General features: G+C 36.6%; 1 protein-coding gene across 3 annotated transcripts in view; it reads left to right on the plus strand.

The window, feature by feature from the left end:
- LOC5572615 (homeobox protein abdominal-B) overlaps positions 1 to 19441 on the plus strand; it is a 171395-nt gene that overhangs the window by 140124 nt on the left and 11830 nt on the right. For all 3 annotated transcript variants that reach the window (XM_021838492.1, XM_021838493.1, XM_021838495.1), the window contains one exon: positions 14630 to 14844. In XM_021838492.1, coding sequence (XP_021694184.1) covers positions 14630 to 14844 — 215 coding nt within the window. The remainder of the gene's footprint in view (positions 1 to 14629; positions 14845 to 19441) is intronic.

The raw sequence follows: 19441 nt of genomic DNA on the forward strand, positions 1-19441 counted from the left end.
GACTCTCTGCCTTGATGTTTGCTTCTGTGTGCATGTTGCTGTTTTTGTTTATATTCCTTAATGTAAACTCGAGAACGCTTCCGAATTAACTATGTTCCGTGTTTCTTAGCATTTGGACGTATTTGCTTCTGTTGCTTCGAACATGGTGTTTGATTTGCTGTTTGTTTGTTCACTGCTCGAACCACAGTACGCAACGGAGCGAGTTTCCAGGTTTGGCGAAAGCACACACCCACACTGATTGACTCGTTGAACCTTCCCAAAATAATAAACCTTGCGCGATGATCCTTGATGTGGAATTCGGTGCATCCCAAAGGAAAAAGGGTTGACTTTGAAGTGCGGTGTCTGTTTGGTAACGGATCTGGTTTTTTGCACACATGTATACATGGCAACAGTGCCATCCACGGAAGCTCTGGCGACATCGAGTTGTACCGCTTGGGAAATGAGGGTGTAAATATTTATAAATGTACGCTGTAAGCAATGTGGATGCATATGAAAACAATGAACAGGGATGGGTTTACTTGAATGGGTGACTGGTGTTGTTATCTGGTGGAACGATTTTGTTTCAAGATATAAATTTTCTTTTCAATATGAATGGAACTTGCGGAGTGTTAGTACCTGGTATTCACGACATTTTTTGAGTATTTGCCGTACAGTAAAGATCTGGTCTATTGTCGATCGGCTGTCAACGATGCCGGCTTGATAACTTTCCACGAACTTGTTTACTACAGGTGGCAGACGACAGAAGATGATCTGGGATAATAATTTGTAGGCCGCATTTAGAACGGTGATCACTCGAAAGTTCTCACAATCTAAATTGTTGCCTTTCTTGTAGATGGGGCATATTACCCCTTCATTGTGTCTATCAGCCGGTGCAAACAAATGGCCAACAAGTGGGGGCTGGTTGGTTTGCATCGCCCACAGTACTGGGGAAGGTATTTCCTCCGTTGTCCCGTCCTTCATTGCATGTGCTCTCAGCGCAATTCAGGTGTTCGTCGAAGTGTTGCTTCCACCTTTCGATCACCTCATCCTCTCATCCTTATCCCTGCACATCTCGGCTCGCGGCACGAAGCCGTTACGCTTCTGATAGAACTTACGTGTTTCTTGAGACCGGCACAGCTGTTCCATCTCCTCGCACTCCGTCTTCTCCAGGCGATTTTTTTTCTTCCGAAAAGGCGGGTCTACTTTTGCTCTTTCCGTCTATAACGTTCCACGTTCTGCCGATTTCGTTGCTGTAGCATGATCGTCCATGCTGCATTCTTTTCCTCCAGCATCTGCCTATATTCCACGTTGAACCAATCGTTCCGTCGACTCCGTCCCACGTACCCGACGTACAGCTCTCAACTGCATTGTTGAAGGCTGCTTTCACTATACCCCAGAAGTCCTCTCAAGAGGAGCTTCATCCAACGCATCCTCTTACGGTAATGCAGCCACGAGGTGCTGCTAGTATGCAGTTGCGATCCGGTTGCTTAGGCCGTTCTAGGTCACACCGAGGCGGCCGTCGGTACCGTACGTTGTTAATCCATTAACGCCAGAATTATTTCACATTCATTATTATCACCTGATTCTTTCTGGAGTGTTGCAATATGAAAAGATAATGCAAAAACCGTCATTTGAATGGAAATCTACGGTCAAAATTTGGTACAGTAAACGGTGAGCCATATACATGCAAAATGTTTAAAAAATTAGAAAGACTTGATTATTTTCGAAAGTTTATGAAGGTGATATGGCGCATTAAAGAGTGACAAGATGTTGAGGCAAGCATAATGCAACAGTAAGAACATGTCAGCATAACTAAAGAAGGGACACAGGGTGTGTTTGGATATTATAACAACTACACTGCACATTGGTCCCAAACCCATATCTAGAAAGATAAAAATGTTGATATATGGTGTCGTTAACTAAGTTTCTACATATTGTTTAGACATTTTTTTCAATAATCAGAAATAAGGGTGGCTCTCATGGTTCAAGAAATCATAATACAAACTTTTTGGCTACCACATTTAGGTCTACATACTGTTCTAAAATGCTTTAGAACAATTGATTTGGAACAACTTTGCCGAATAACTCAAACTTCTGGTGGTAGGTCATTTGGCATAAAGTCGTTTGGCATAATGGTCATTTGGCATAAAGTCGTTTGGCATAATGGTCGTTTGGCATAATGAGTCTGAAACCAAGAATTTCTCAATTTTCCGTTTTCACGTTTCTATTGAATCTTTCGGATGATATTTGGCTTGATTTGGAGTCAATTGATACAAAATCTACACTACTATGACACTTTATTCAACAACCATTCACTCTTGAATAAATTTAAGCATATTAGGAAAGTTATTGCCAATAGTATTTTATTTTTTATCCAGAAATTTTCCTGCTTTCAAATATTAATTCTTTTTTTTAGTTTCGCTATTGGAACAAATTTTTTGCACTGAAGATTTTTATATATTTAGCACAAATTAACCCTTCTTTTAATTGTTTTTTTTTTTTTCTAAATATGATGTATCCATAATTATAGGTATGAAAACTGTTGATTTAAATTTCAAGAAATTTCTCCTTCTTTTATGCATACGCTGTTCTGTGGAGCTATATTTTTAAGTATTTTTTTGTTTCCAACTGGCAAAAGGGCGGCAATCGACAACATTCATCTGCTCAAATTACCAGCGAAAAGAGAAATCAATTACTGCAGCTACTTCGATGGGTTGAGCTACTTTTCCCCGAATGTCGTTTCCCCGAATGCCAGTTCCCTGAATATCCCGTTTCCCCGACTAGCCCACTTCCCCGAAAAGTTTTTAGCACTCATAATTTTCGTAGCTTTATACATATCAGGGTGGTGAACGAACTAGCCATCTAATATGCACCCTTCTTCATTCAATTGGCGGTTCTTTCGAGTTTTACTGTCATCAGCATTTTTGCCAACATGTGTATAGCCGAGAATGACAGGATAATTCTTTCTTTTGACTGTTCATCGTTCTTTCTTGTCACTACTTTTCGAGGAAACCAGTCATTTGGAGAAATAGCATTCCAGGAAAAGTAGCACGATCACTTCGATGATTCTGAACGATTTTTGGCGTCCATTCTTCTATTGGTTTAGTAGTTAATTTTGCCTTCTTTTAAAAATAGGACGTTCTTTAAATTTGTACTGTTTTAAATTTTATTATTTAGTAAAGCTAAATGTGGCCCATTTTCATATTTTGCTGTTTTATCAATTCTAACCAGATGTGTTGTTAGAATGATAATTACTTTAGAACCTCCAATATTGAACATATACTTTTTTAGGACAAACACGTGATCTTCTTCCGAGATATGCTGGAAAAAAAATATTATTTCAATCACAAATTTTTCGTTCTCTCGTAATAAACGATATTTTCGATACCAAAATTAGAATTTATATTGAACCGTTGAAAAATTTTGCCACAAATATTTTCTTTTAAAAATGTGTTGTTCATTTGAACTATGCTGTGAAAAGATTTTTTTGCGTTAGAGCCTCAAACATTTTAAACGAAAAATAATCTGCTCTCGTATATTTTTACATTAAGTCGCATTGATAAATCTTTGAATTACAGCATTTGATATTTTGCAAAAATAATCCATTCTTTTATCTAGTGTTACGTCCAAAATGGGACAGAGCTTGATCTGCAGCGAAACATTCTATGAGCGTTCCCTTGATGAATAACTGCGAGCTTTCTTTGCCAATTAACTGTTTTCAAATGTGTATAACCCAACAAGCTCAAAGACACTCTATGTTCTGAGATGTAGAGACCCGTCACGAGTTTTATTTAGTAATGCTCTCTAATGTCACAATAATTTTTGAAATTATTAGCTTGGAAAATCTCTGAACGAACACCACGCTTGCTTAGAACCTACCAAAATTTGTTGCTATTGGCTTGGTGGGGTTGATCTCGGTAAAAGCTTAAAAATGCCGATATTTATTTTAAGTCAATTATTATACCAAACGGCCGTTATGCCAACTGACCATTGTGCCAAACGGCTATTATGCCAAATGACCATTATGCCAATCGACTTTATGCCAAACGGGGTACAATCCAAATATCTATCTATTATGGTTCGCGAGTTATAATTTTTTGAACAAATAATTTAGGGTGGTCCTAAAAAAAAGTTTTTTCTTGATAATTTGTTATACGAAAATTACTCGCAATTTTATATAGCGAGGAAAGCGAAAAAAGAGATATTTGCTAGAACAACCGGAATAACTGTAAGTAATGTAACTTATTTGATAAAAAAAATCATAACTCGCGAACCAAAAGAGTTATAAATTTGGGTTCTTCGGCAAAGTTGCTCCAAAAAGGTTGTTATAAAATACTGTAGAATATTATACAGGCCTAAATGTGTCAGTAAAAAAGTTTGTATTCTGATCTCGTAAATCATGTGGGTTCACATGACTGAAAAAAATATCTGAAAAATATGTAGAAATTCTGCAAAAGACACCATATATCTAAAATTTCAATGTATTCTCACACGATTTCCATAGGACTCACAGCCATTCATAGAATTTTAACAAGAAATCAGAAGAATTCCCACTTAATTTTGCATAGGATGTTCCAAAAGAACTTACTATTCCTTGTAATCACAGAATCTACACTGGGATCCCAGAATCCTCACTGGAATCCCAAGATCCGCTCAGGAATCAAAAGATCCACAAAGGAAACCCATGATTTACACTGGAATCGCAGGGCCAACACTAGAGTCTCAGGATCATCACTGGAATCCCAGCATCCATATTGGAATCTCAAGAACTACATTTGAGTCACAGAAACCGCACTATAATTCCAAGACCCACACTGGAATCAAAATATCTATCCTGAAATACTAGGATCCACATTTGAAACCCATGTACATCAACAAGGTACACACTAAAAAAAAAATGCTAAAAAATATCCATATTGCATGAGTTTCACATGACACAGACCGGAAGTTGCCATCTTGGATTCCAAAATAGTGTCGGACATCATTTCTGGCAACTACTCGTTCCGTTCCAAAAATACCCATATTGCATAAATTTCGAGATCCATACTGAAATCCTGATCTTGATCCTTACTGTAATTTCAAGATCCAGTCTAGATTTCAAGGACTTACTGTAAAATCCTAGAATCTACACTACAATCTCAAGATCCACACTGAAATCCGAAGGTCCACACTGATATACCACAATTCACAATGGTATTCCTAGCTTCACACAAGAATCTCTGGATCTTTACTTGGAAAATAGGATCTACACTGGAATTCCAAAATCCACAATGGAATCTTTGAATCTTCATTGGAAAAACTAGATCCACACTGGAATCTCAATATCCACATTTGAACACCGGTGACCACAATTCAACCCCCAAGATTCACACTGGAATCAAAAAATTCACACTGAATTACCCGGATTCACACTGAAATCTTACAATCCATATCAAAATCAAAGGTATAAAACTGAAAAAAAAATATGATCCATTCTGAAATCTCGAAATTCATGATGAAGTCCTAGCATCCACACTACAATCCAAGATCCACAATGGAATCCAAAGATTCACACTTAAATACCACAATCAACACTGGTGTCCCAGAATCATCATTGGAATATTTGTATCTGCACTGCAATAACTGGATCCACACTGGCATCTCAGGATCCAGATTTGAAACACAGGAACCTCACTACAATCCCAAGATCCAGACTTAAAAACGAGGATTCTTCTTGTTATCTCAAGATCCACATTGGAATCCTAGGATTTACACTGGAATTCCTGGATCCACACCACAATCCCAAAATTCACACTGGAATCTAAGGATCCACACTGAAATACCACAATCCACTATAGTGTCACAGGATCTATGCTGGAATCTTTATTGCTGCGCTGAAAAAATGGATCTACACTGCAATATCAGGATACACATTGGAATCCCAGTACCCACATTGGAATCTAAGGATCTACACTGGCATCCCAGTATCCACACTGGAATCCTAGGATCAACATTTGAATTACAATAACAATATCCACACTGGACTTAAAAGATTTACACTGAAATACCAGGATTGTCCCTGGAGGCCCAAGTTCCACAATAGAGTTCTACGATCCATACTAGAATCAAAGATAGAGCACGTTATAATAAGAAAACAACGGATAAATTCTTATATTTGAACATTCACATTGGAATCCCAAGATCCACATGAATGACACCAACCCCCTAGATTTCCGGAGGACCATTCCCCCTAAATGTTCAGAGGGCCATAGTGCACAGTTTAGCTTAGAGCACGCGGACGATGATCAGCCGCCCATGACATGGGGAACAGACGCTGTTGTGAACCGCTCCTAACATGGAGTACAAACGCTCCAGGTTTGCAGGAGCAAACCGCTTCCTTCCTGTCAGCGTACGACCAAAGTTCCCACCGGGGTTTGCTACCCGATCTTCCTAAGGTTGCTCGTACCACGAGGAGGTAGGGATAGGAGTTGCTGGACAGGAGCCTAAGGACTGCACAGAGGGGTCTGTGTTCAGTAGGGTGCGGCTTATTTTTCAAAAGTTCTCAAAACCAGAAATTCGTGTGCTCTACTGAATTCAAATCACATTACAAGAGAAACCTCAAAATCTGAGCCAAAAATATTAACATTTAGAGGTGGCGCAAGCGTGTTGAAGGCGAATTTTCGAGTTATAAAAAATGACCTGCAGTTAAGTACACATAACTTTGTTATTTTTCAACTGATTTTAAAACATTTAGCACCATTTTCTTTCAAATTAAATTCATAAAAATTTTGTAGAACATCGAATTTGTCTAAAATCAAAACTTGTCTTAGTTAAAATACTTTTCTACAAATTTTTCCTCATTTTGCTAAAAAAATCATTTTTGTTTGACAATAACTTCATTAAAACTCAATCGATTCCAAATCTTTTTACATACTTTTAAAGCAAATTTATTTGTTTTCAAACTGTACATAAAACATTTTCAGGGCTGTTACAACAAGCGCGATTTTCGCGATTCTCGCGGATTTCGCGATTTTCGCGGATTTGTAGCGGATTTGGTGTGCCAGACGCGAAAATCGCGAGTGCATGAAATACTGTCGCGAAAATCGCGGATTTACAAAATCATTCAAAAACCAAATTGGTTAGATACCTTCAATCGTGCAGTTCATCATTAGGAAGTTCCACAAGTAAGCCTACGGCTCCATATTGAAAACGTTAAAGTTCAAAGAGTTAGTCTCTTCATACCCACCCACTGTAACTTAACCAGACACTTAGATCTGAAGCCATGTTTTAATTATTGCTTGGACAATCGCTTAAACAGTTTTAAATGTTAAGTATTTGGCAGAAACCTTGGAAAATCGTTCATAACTGCAAATGGATTGTTTGAATGTATAGTATTGGACAAAAAAGTTACCGTTCTTTTATGCAAAATAGTCTGGTACTGTAAAATTGGACTGAGTCGATTGTGAACTAATTTTCATAAACTTGTGCTATACTTCTGATTGAGTCTAAAATTTTATGTATAACAGATCAAAAATTGTAGCAGTTTGAATAGAGTGGGATTCTAGACAACAATATTTCGTCTCAAAATGTTTAGTTACTAAGAACAGTGTAACAATTTCCATAAAACACAGATATTTGTGAAAATAATTATTAAATATGTTAAGTCTTTGTACCGAAATTTAATGGGACATAAATTGTCATACGAAATAATAACAATTTGGGTACAATGAATGGCGTTCATTTAGAATTTATTGTTTTATTGTTTTTCCTCATCCTATGGTGGTGTTGGTATCTATTTCTAAAACAAAAAGTATTTATTTCCAGAAAAACAGCTTCATAGAAAAATAACTTACTTTTTCATCTTTTCATGGACAATTTAATCTTAATAATGATTTCTGTGGCATGAAGTTAGATAAGAAAATATTTCAAAATTTAAATTGACATTTAAGCTTTTTTTTGCCATGCATTTTTTAAATTTTTGTGCTAAAGTTATTATTAGTTACTCGATATGGATGACTTTTCTTATCAAGCTGCATTGCATATAGTTGCAAGCTTTTCTTCGATTGTAGAGATGCTTTTCAACTATATTGAATTTCACGATTATCTTGATTGTTTCTATGACTGATCGCTAAATTAGAAATTTCAATATATATTGTTGAATATGATTTTCTCGATATCAAGCTCGACTCATTAGATTTTCCTGCTATTCCACATTTTGCAACTTATTACTCCGATTTAATTAATCTGAACAATCACATAGCCATTACTCGATCATTATATGATCCAATGACGGTTATATGATTTCCCGATGTATCCTAAGTCATATTCAAATAAACATTCTATGCATCAGTCATACAAGTTTCATCTGATTGTGCTAGTTTATTGAGCATTACAAAATCAGATAAGAGCTATAGGATTTTAGTAATGTGAAAAAGATATCAGAAATATCATGGTAGGTAATCAAGTGCAAATTTATTCAGGAACGAACGTTTCAATTCGCGAATATTGCAGCTACATATAGCAAAACAGTCTTCTTTGTTCTGATTTTAGGTTGCAGAAGCATTGATTTATAATGAAGATGTAATCTATTCTTCAGTGAATATAACGGAATGAACAAAGATGTCTTATAATGGAAGAGGAGTAATACAATATCATGTGTTCTTGTAGTAATTAGATGTGAGTTCACTTTAATAATATAAATGATAAAATATATAGAATTGAAACATGTACAGATTTTTAGTGCTTAATTTTATTTTCTGTAAAACTCAAAGAAATATAATATGCTTTATATTATCCAATCCAATACGTCCAATATTCACTTCAAATAAATTTTATCTGATTTGGTGTATGACTCCACTTTTCATATATTCTGATTCCCATATATCATTTAGACATAAATTAACATATTATACTCTGTCGATATTATTTTTACATAAAAGTTAAATGAAAAGTTGTATGAAAAAAAGCTGTATGTTATTTTTTATTTTGTAATGATTGGAACATGATAGCTTCTTAGAGTGTGCCTTTTAACAAAAATATAGTTCTTTTATTAGTTCGATTTTGCAAAGTTCTCGTCATGAGTGAAGATGTCAATGACATTTAGGTTTATATATATTTTGGCGCGGATTGTGCTTCCAGTCGCGGATCGTATTTCAGTAGTCGCGATTTTCGCGGATACGATTCAGACGTTTTTATAACAGCCCTGCATTTTTTTCTAAAAAACATTTTTGACTTAGGTATTTAACAAAACCTACCCAAAAACATGATTTTTCAATGAAAAAAATCAAATTTATTTGGATTATTTTAGTTTTTTTTGCCGAAAATAGCATTTTTTCTATGAAACTTAAATATTTAAAGTATTTTGCCTTAATTACCAGTTGAATAGTGCATATATTTTTCCACATATGCAAACATGATTTTGTTTCAAAATTATTTAAAAATTGTTGCAAAGTCATTCCCAAAGGTTTAATAAATGAGAAAAATCAGTTTCAGCTTAAGAGCCAATATTTCACTGCCAAAGATTTGACAAAACTGGCATTTTTCGTTAAAAAATAATGTTTTTGTGCAGTTTTTGCTGAATAACTTGGTCAAGACATTTTTTTAGTGAAATGTGATATATGAAAGGTTTGAAAACAATTAAATTAGCTTCAAAAGCGTGTAAAAAGATTTGGAATCGGTTGAGTAATCATGAAGTTATGGTCAAACAAAGTTGAAATTTTTAGTAGAATGAGGAAAAATTTGGAATAAATTACTTATAACTAAAACTTGTTTTGATTTTAGACAAATTTGATTTCAACAAAGTTTTTACAAATTTAATTTTGAAGGTATTGATGCTAAAAGTTTTAAAATCGGTTGAAAAATAACAAAGTTATGTGTACTTCACTGAAGGTCATTTCTTATAACCTGAAAATTCAACTTCAAGACGCTTGCGCCACCTCTAAATGTTAATATTTTTGGCTCAGATTTTGAGGTTTCTCTTTTAATGTGATATAAATTCAGTAGAGCACACGAATTTTTGGTTTTGAGAACTTTTGAAAAATAAGCCGCACCCTAGTGTTCAGGTACGCGAGGTACCAATGGTACGCCATGCCCAGCCATTTACCATTAATTACGTAAGAGTTTATGGGGGGGAGGGAGGTTTGAGATTTCTTACGTGCCATTTATTTTTAATTTTCACACAAAATCTTATCATAGTGGGAGAGGCGTCCAAAAACTGCCAAAATTGTCTAACGTAATCAATGGACCACCCCTTAATAGAGACATCATTTGATAATACTGTTAAATTCTTCAGATTCTTGGTAACATTCTAGCCAAAACATTTATAGAATTGTTTGATTTCTGATGATGTTCTTAACAATGTTCTGGGAGACCCCTTATTAGATTTCTTTTGTCTGCTTAGTTTTAACTTAATGCTTAGTGGCAAAGTTATTGGCGTTTCAATTAAGATCTGCATGACAGAAAAACAAAACATAACACAAAACATTTGCAACTTTTTAGATTTTCCATACAAAATGATCAATTTCAATTTTTATGAAGAAATCAAAACTATTTATCTGAAAACCTAATAGCCCTACACAAAAACTGTCTGCAGCATACTTGTTCATCTTTTTAAGATTTTAAACATTGCTAATGAGATAAAACTGCCCATTGAATCTGTTAAGTTATGTCAATTATAAAAAAGATGTAAACATCCACTTAAGTCAAAATGATTGCTTTTTACCTAACGGTTGGAAAAATCATACAAAATATATGTTGATATTCCAGTTACGTTGGAAAATTTTGAAAATTCATAAATCCCTAAATATCAAGGATCTTACCCTCTAAAATTGAACATTTTGTATTAAAAATCGAAAAAGTTTCAAATGTGTTGTCCAATACTATATATGGATCGTCTCTTTTCGTCAAACCTTAGTTTTTGGATTTTCAGGTCAAACGTAGTAAAAGCGGGATAGTTATTTAACTTACAACGTTTCGGTTCGTGGTTGGTGCCTTCCTCAGGGAGGTTATATATGTACCGCTGTTTGTTCATTGCCTTTTGCTAGTCTGGCTGAACAAATAGCGGTACACATAAAACCATCCTGAGGAAGGCTCCAACCACGAGCCGAATCGTTGAAAATCGGAAGTATAACGCTAAACAAACCATTCAGTCGTATCAAGCCGCTTTCTTCAATTCTTCCCCTCCTCTTTGAGCGTGATTTAGCTTATGAACGACCCCTAAGGGACTGATTTGATTCAACAATGTTACAGATGGGTCAGATCATGGTAGAATAATATGTAATTCAATTGGTCGGCGTTATGTCAGAGTGGACCAAGTCATATTTTCAATGTTTTCAACACATCCAAGTTCAATATTTCCACATAACTTTGTGTTACTTCAAACAATATAATATGATGTGATAATCCCAGGAAAACATATTCAAAACTTCTGCAAGGGCAAACTGGGCTCATGTCTTTAAGATAAGGGACAAATTTGGAGAACTCCCCTCCCCCATGGTAAGACTATTTGTATGAAAATCAAAAATAATTTGTATGGCGCGTTAGAAATCTCAACCCTTCCCCCCTGGCCCAATAACTACTTACGTAATTAGTGGACGACCCCTAAACAGATTACTAACATCGTTCCACATTAGCACCATAAATTCTTCAATAATCCATATCTTTAATTCCGAAATCAGAGACATTATGGTAGGTCGAAATCTAAAATCTTGGTGGGTCAGCCATTGAAGACCAGAAATATGCAAATTTGGGTTCAATCAGAGTGGACCAAGTGAAAATCTTGAGTACCAACTAAAATATAATGATCCAATTGGCGAGTCCTAGCATACTCCATTCAGACACCATGTAACTACTAAAACCTCCTGTCGGATCTTGAATCGGATAAAAAAAAAATGCAATAACCAATCAGTTCATTGCTTTTTGACACTTGGTCCACTATTTCTGCACAGAAATTGTAGCAAATCTTGACCACCTATCCAAAAATGGTAAATGGTCAGAAATCAAAATCAGATGCATGGAATAATGTAATATTTATGAATTTCTATTGATGAGTAGGAAGAAGAATCATTTCATGCCAAACCTAACAAATCACTTGGAATGTGATGCATTTTCTCGAATTTCTTCAGCATGCTTAAGCACTTGGTCCGCTCTGACTGCATACTTTTATCGATTCTTAAATCTACTATCATCCAAATTAAATTGTCACATATCTCACACAGTTTACAACATTTATCAAATCTGATCAAAGTTAAATGGAGATGATAGTAGTTTACGGAACAAATGCTGATGATTTTCACAGCACGAGTCGTAAATTTATCCTACGAGGCTTGCCGAGTAGGATAATTACGACGAGTGCTGTAAAAATCAAGTTCTGCAACGAGTTACGTACAACATTTTTTGCAATCTCGTGGAAGACCACTTGAGGGTAGCAGAAATTATATCGGAATGCATTCACCATTATTTTACAATTTCTGAAAAATTGTTGTGTTATGATTCATTACGCAACTCAAAACAGTTGCGTAATGAGAAAGCGTTGCGTAATGAATCATTACAGCACTGATTTCAGTTGCGTAATGAAAAACAGCTTATTACGATGAGAAATTGCAAAAAGTAATTTAGCATCTTATGACAGAATAATCCAATTTTCCAAAGATTTGTACTTAGTCAGTGTCAAAAAAAATTAGGCGGCATCCACAAATTACGTTAGCGTTACGGCTCATACAAAAAATTTTTTTTTTCACGGAATGGGGGGGGGGGGGTCTGGTTAAAAAATTCAAATTTTAGCGTTTCGTAATAAATGGACGCTGGCCCAGCATGCATGTTATGGGTGAATTCCATCAACAAGCTTTCTTCTCAAGTGTAACTATCGAAGACGAAGCCTGACAATCTTTTGGATGCTTCTAGAACCAATCATCCGCCAATTATGGAACCCTCATTGCATCATTGCATTCTGTTCGCCCATTATAGCAATACCTCCTAAACAGGGTACTTATGTCTTTAGTACCTCCGTTAAATTCACTCGTTTAACCAGCCACCACAACCGATTATCCAATTTCGTTCAAATTTTAGTCCTCCCGCGAGGAACCCACTCAGCTCCGCTCAGCCAAATTGTTCGACGCTTAACGACGCACACCTGTTGGTGCTTGTCTCGTACAGTAGCCGATCTGCCAACAATGTGTCTATCGCAAAGCAGCAAATTTCCCGCCCATAACCGGCAGTTTCCTTAACCGCACCACCGGCTTTTGGGTTACTAAGCCTCCGCCCGGCGTGCAAATTGTGGCTCATCCTTGCCCCTCCATCCACCCACTCACCGACCACCATTAACCGGACTCTTAATTGCCGGCCCGACCCGATGCTCGCAAACGATGTAACAACAAACACTCTTTTTTTTCCTCTCTTTTATTGAAATGGTGGCAATTAATTTAATTTTTATGTTTGGTAATAATTCATAAAACGGAGAATCGTTTGCGAGAGCGCGTAAGCCACCGCCACTAGTACCTAAGTAGACATGTCGGAAGGTGAGGAAAGAAACGAATTCGCTCCGCTCCGGACACTAAAATGGTGGTGGCGACGAGGAGTAACAACAGAAAAAACTGCCGAGAACAAATATTCAAGGTTGTGTTTACTATGAGGATGTTCTGCAATTGCATATAGGTATACTTGCGAGGTGACGAGAGCGTAGTGATGTTTGCCGTTTCCATTTTTATGATCCACACCGTAACATTCATTGTTACAGCCTGTTTATTGTCTATTTGCGAAGGAGCATAGCGTGTTTTTTTTTCTCCCGCTCTTTCTAGTGGGGCACAGAGGTTCAGTTTTAGGAAAATGGTGGCAAAACCCCAGTTTACAAACATGTATACAATATCAAATAGTTAGAAGAACTCATGCAAAGGTTTCAAAAGAAACTCGTTTTTCTTATGTTTTAATCCTAAATAATCCTATTTTATTTTTGAATTATAATGGAAAACTGATTCACTTTTCGGAACATATTTTAGTGTTGTACGATGAAGGATCACCAAACCGTACTTCGTTCGTAAGAAATATAGCGGATTATCAATTTTGGATAAGTTACAAGTGAAAAAGAGGCTCTTCTAAATCTGGACCACTGTGATTTACCTGGAGGAAAATCCCGCTACCGTATTCGGATTGGATTATGTGTCAGGTGGTCCAGGAGATCTATTTTTTTTAGTGTTTGCGTTGTTCGGGTGGTGAGCGACATTTATTGGCTAATTTTCGATTCAATAATTGAATTGTTAAATGAATTTATTGCCCACTTGAGGCTCCACAGATGAGGCGGCTTTAATGGGACGGCAGCAAGTGCGGGCTGCTTTATTCTGGAACCTGTATCGTAAAAGGTGGGCCATTAAACTGGCGCGGAAATGGCTTTTTCAAACAACCGTCCCTTATTGGTAGCTTTCGGTTTGGGATGGTTTATTGGTCGCGGCAATATCGGTCATGTTTTGACGGCCGATTTGCGGTGATTTGTTTCCAGCGGGTGTTTAATTTTCCCGAATTAGGCTTGCTCGTTATTCGTGTCGAGGTGCAATACTTTGTAGCGTTATTGCGTTGTTCCCGTCGAAGATGATAAGGTGTGAACTGTAGTTAAATGGTTTAACTTAACTGATGGAGTGTTTTTGTTTTTTTCTTCTATTTTCATGCTTCCGACAAATTCCAGTAGGTTCGAGCATTTCGGTGGGGGTAAGCGGAGTAGGATCCTGTACGCCGTCCAATCCGCTCGAGTGGACCGGCAACGTGACGGTGCGGAAGAAGCGAAAACCCTACTCCAAGTTCCAGACGCTCGAGCTGGAGAAAGAGTTCCTATTCAATGCCTACGTTTCCAAGCAGAAGCGATGGGAGCTGGCCCGGAATTTGAACCTGACTGAGCGGCAGGTGAGTTTGACCGATGTGATATTTATCTCTAGTTTGTTTTTTATGTATCCTTTCGAAAGGAAGTTTTTTTTGCCATCCAAGCCCACGACTATTTTTCTATGTTTAAAATGGCAAGAATTACTGCTGAAACAACAGTTGTTAGATTTTACCCAATTCATTGAAATCGTAAAAATAGTGATTAGATTGTTTATCAATAGTTACAATATTGAAATAACAAGTATACTGCTTGAGTAATTCAAAGTGCTCCAAACATCGTTCCAATAACTAGTTTATAATATAGAACAGAATTGGTTTAATACGTCAAAAAGTAATGGTGGCCTACAGATGACATTAGCGTTAAAATATTAAAGACCCTAGCGTTTTTAAATGTTTAAATGGGCCCCTGGATTTACCAAACAGATCAAAGTTTTTGTTGGATTCATATATGCTTACAATGCGCGTATCGAAGTTTGAATTCGTTAGAAAATAATAAATAGTATTTGTTCTTGTTATTTTAGTCCCAATGAATATTATTTCCATTAATTGACCAATGAATGTTATTAACTTAAACAAAAAGATGCGATTTTTACAAGAGCACGTGGGTTTTTGTATACCAAAAGACCACAAAAAAGTTCAAAAGTAAATTAACGTTCCCGGTTTTTTTTTTCACGGTAAGTTCCATTTTAATGACGGTCGGCCCAACTATCGACCAAGGATATAACCCTTGTTATTGAGAGTTTAACAAAGTTCCATAAAAAAGAAAGCTAACTTTCCAAGTTCATATCTGTGGAACACTTTTTATTACCGAAATTATTATTGTTAAGACAATCATTCGTGACATCCAGTATACTTACTAGTTTATATATGGAATATTTGTTTTTTTTTTTATCGAATAAGTGTTTTTTCCATTCTCATAATTTAGATTTGAGTGTTTCAACTTTCTCGATGAGCGCATTTCATTTTTTTTTTCGTGTGAAATCACATTTTGGATTTTTGGCGAAAAAGAGAAACGTACGAAAAAGTATTAAGTGTGGTCCATACCGTAGTTCATACCTCACACGAAAGATCTCAAAGAAATTGTGGATGGGAGGCAAATTATGCTCAAAAGTAAACCGACCGTTCTACACGTTTCGGGTTGCTTTCCGCAGCCTTCCTTGGATATTTCTACAAAGTCAACAATTCTCAAAAGTTCCATTGGCAACTTTGGTTGTATGCTGACAGGACCACTAGTCTTTTAACGTTTATGGACATTTGATCTGCTGAAAAAAAAAATCCAGTGAAGATAGTGTGTAGATCAACACACTCATCGTTGTTTCCACTTTCGGTGAATTGGGACAAAATTATCCTTGCTCCAAGTTATCTCGCAATTGTTTGTCACTTTCATTACAGGACATTTACCACACAATTCCCTTCACGGGAAGAGTGGACGTCCGGCTGAAAGAAGTATATAAAGCAATATAGTATTTTGTACTGACGGCTGCCTTCTTAAAGGTAGAATTGGTGCTGGTGTATATTCTCATGAGCTAAGGCTGAATCAGTTTTGCTCACATGGTGGACATTGCAGCGATGTTCAGGCAGAAAAAATTTCGATTTCGATTACTTAGTAAACACTTTTTAAGTGAAACTGACTTCAGAAGCCTGAATCTTTACGGCATTATGTTATTCTTAACCCGTTGTGGTAATGAGATATCGGGTCTCTTTACGCTCATGCGATTTACAGCGTCCTTTATCTCTCTTCGAGGGAGCTCAGCCTTATTTTCTCTAATCATTCCCTTCCCTTTCCCATCGGGTAGATGATGAAATAGGCTCAAATCTCCCAATTGGCGGGAACGTGCTTATGAAGCCCACCTTCTAATACCCGATACGTCCGACTCGGTATGGCCTTGAGTGACTGAAGCAGATGGATATCTTCTCAGCATACAACTACCTAGCATCTCGACCAATCGTTGGAATATGACGACTTGCCTTCCGTTGCCCATCCCGAGGTCTGCTGGTTTACTATAAAAGTAGCCATCAGAAAACATACTGTCATAAAGACAGAAGTTCTACTAGTCATACTAATCTCAACTTTCCCACCGAACATCCCGCAAAGGCTTCGTGCAGTGAGCTGAAATGTTTAATGATAGAGTTGGGAGCGTTTCTTCGAATGAACGTGAGGTGGTCAAAGGAGGACGCAGCACTACGCCGAACATCTACACTGAGGAAAAATCTCGCATGATTTTCATAAGATCACACTAATTAACACGTTTTTAATTATTTTTTGTTGGTTCATAATACACTTGTGTGTTTCATACGACGAGATTGAGATTCATACGACTAGTGTATTTTTTTTCATAACTATTAATTGTCAATGTCATAAGAACGCCTATGAACTCCATTACTCATCACTGTGACAAACCACGTGAGTTAAATTTTCTCGGTACAGGCACTTCACTACCAGAAATTCAATATGGCTACCGAAATTAACTTGTTTGCTGATTTGTCGCTGGCTGACTCCGTTTCTAATGCATCAAAGGGTAAATATTTTCTATATATCATCAATTCCGCTGTAACTAAAAGTTACTTTCGATCAGATTGTGGAATTGGACCCGAACAATAAGATTTTTGAATGAATATTGAAAACAATTTGTATGACACGTAAGAAATCATAAACCCTTCGTAATTCATGGACCGCCCCTAACGTAAACCTGCACCAATTGAAGCATTCTTCACAACTTTTCTCAATATTTTTTCGCTGTTATGACATACTGCTTCGCGTTAAACATAGGTTAGCCAACTCGTGAAAATCGAGTTTTCATCCACTTTCAGTAAAGTGCTTTAATCGAATTGCAGCGTGACAAAATGGATCAAAATTTGATTTTCCCAAGTTGGATATCCTATTTTTTAACGCGGATTACTATAATTCAGTTACTGAATAACGTAATTTATAAGAATATCTATGGATTTTGTTATCATGTCAATGCTGGTTCATAAGATCATCTTACGAAATTCCTTCGAGGTGTATTATGGAAACAACATCTGCCGAAAATCATGCAATGGTCTTAAGAATTTCAAAGATTTTTCTTGTATCGTAATTCCATAAGCAAATCTTATGGCAGTCTTACGTTTGCTTTGCTCCGTGTAGGTAACGCGAAGGTCAATGATCAAGAACTCTTATCCACAGACGATGATGATAACCACTCCTTGAACAGACTATGCAAGGTTGAGTACGAAAACGATAACATGTGGGTGAATGGAAAAACTCTTCTCTAGAGCGAAAAGCATTCTGAAAGCATGCTCAAATCCTTCGATTCTTTCAAGATGGCGTTGGAGACAAGTGCGAACAATGAAATAACCAAAGAAATTGTGAAGCATAAAACAGACCCATCAGGACGAGTTCTATAGTTGTATCGGTACAAGATAGAGGTTAGCTTGCAATGTGAAAAACTGAAGCATCAACCTACCCAATCATGATAACCCAGCTATAAAAAAATGAAATTTTGATCGAATCCTAGAAAAAAAAATCTAAAACACGAACGAAATAGTATTATTTTAAAAGATAACGAGACACATAACAAGTTTGTTGATTCTGACCACTTGTAGTACGACAAGAAAGGATTTTTATTAGCAACAGATCATTCCTAGTGATGTGTATTATGTTCCTGGATTGGAAATTCAATTTCATTTCACTTGTTACCCCTCGTCAATAAGAAAACCGAGGCTTCGTTTGAGAAAATTCGAGGTTGCGTACGTCTACCCACTGAAGACAAGCTCCGAGAGAAGCATGAAATTTGTGCACCACATAGAAGACTGCATTCATTCTTGACATCGTAATTACGATTACGCTTAAGCGAGGGTCGCACAGTATCAAAATTGTGATATTTTTCCATGAATACCGCGACTACGGAAGTCGATAGCATTGAACGCGATTCAAGCTTATGTCACTATGGTCCAAAAGCACTCTTGGACGAAATTATAATCCATCAGGGCAGTGAGTTATGGCAAGTGTTTGGGTCAGTATTTGTGCGGTGTCCGGCCATTTGGCCGAACGCCGTTTGGCCGAACGCCATTTGGCCGAATGCCATTTGGCCAACAGAGTCATTTGGCCGAATGCCGTTTGGCCGAATCATGAACAAAAAAATCAAATTGCTACAACGATGATAAGCTAATTAATTTGTTGATTTTTTTGATGTGACGGGACGTCATGTTTGTCAGAGCTCCAAGAGAATGATAACATCGACCCTTTTATTCAGGACGAAGTTGTGAACTGCACACTTCACGTTAAGACTTTGAGGTGATGATTGATTCGCCACTGGATTACCAATGGTGTAATAAGGTCTCAAGTGTTTTTAATGATTTCATCAGAAATTTTTCTTTCTTTTAAACATAGGCTATTCTTTCTAGTTATACTGGTTGCATTACTATCGGCAATGATTGACCTTATATTTTAAGTGGGAATTTTTCCTTCTTTAAATCATCGGCAATTCTTTGTTGTTGTACTGGTGAAATAAATTATTATATGCATTGCACTTGTTTTGATTTTCATAAGAGATTTATCCTTCTTTTGTTCATAGGCTGATCTTTCAAGAGGGAAATATTTTTCATAATTAATTTAATTAAAGCTTAAAATACGTTCTTT

Source organism: Aedes aegypti, chromosome 1, assembly GCF_002204515.2.
Source record: "Aedes aegypti strain LVP_AGWG chromosome 1, AaegL5.0 Primary Assembly, whole genome shotgun sequence".
NCBI lineage: Eukaryota > Metazoa > Arthropoda > Insecta > Diptera > Culicidae > Aedes > Aedes aegypti.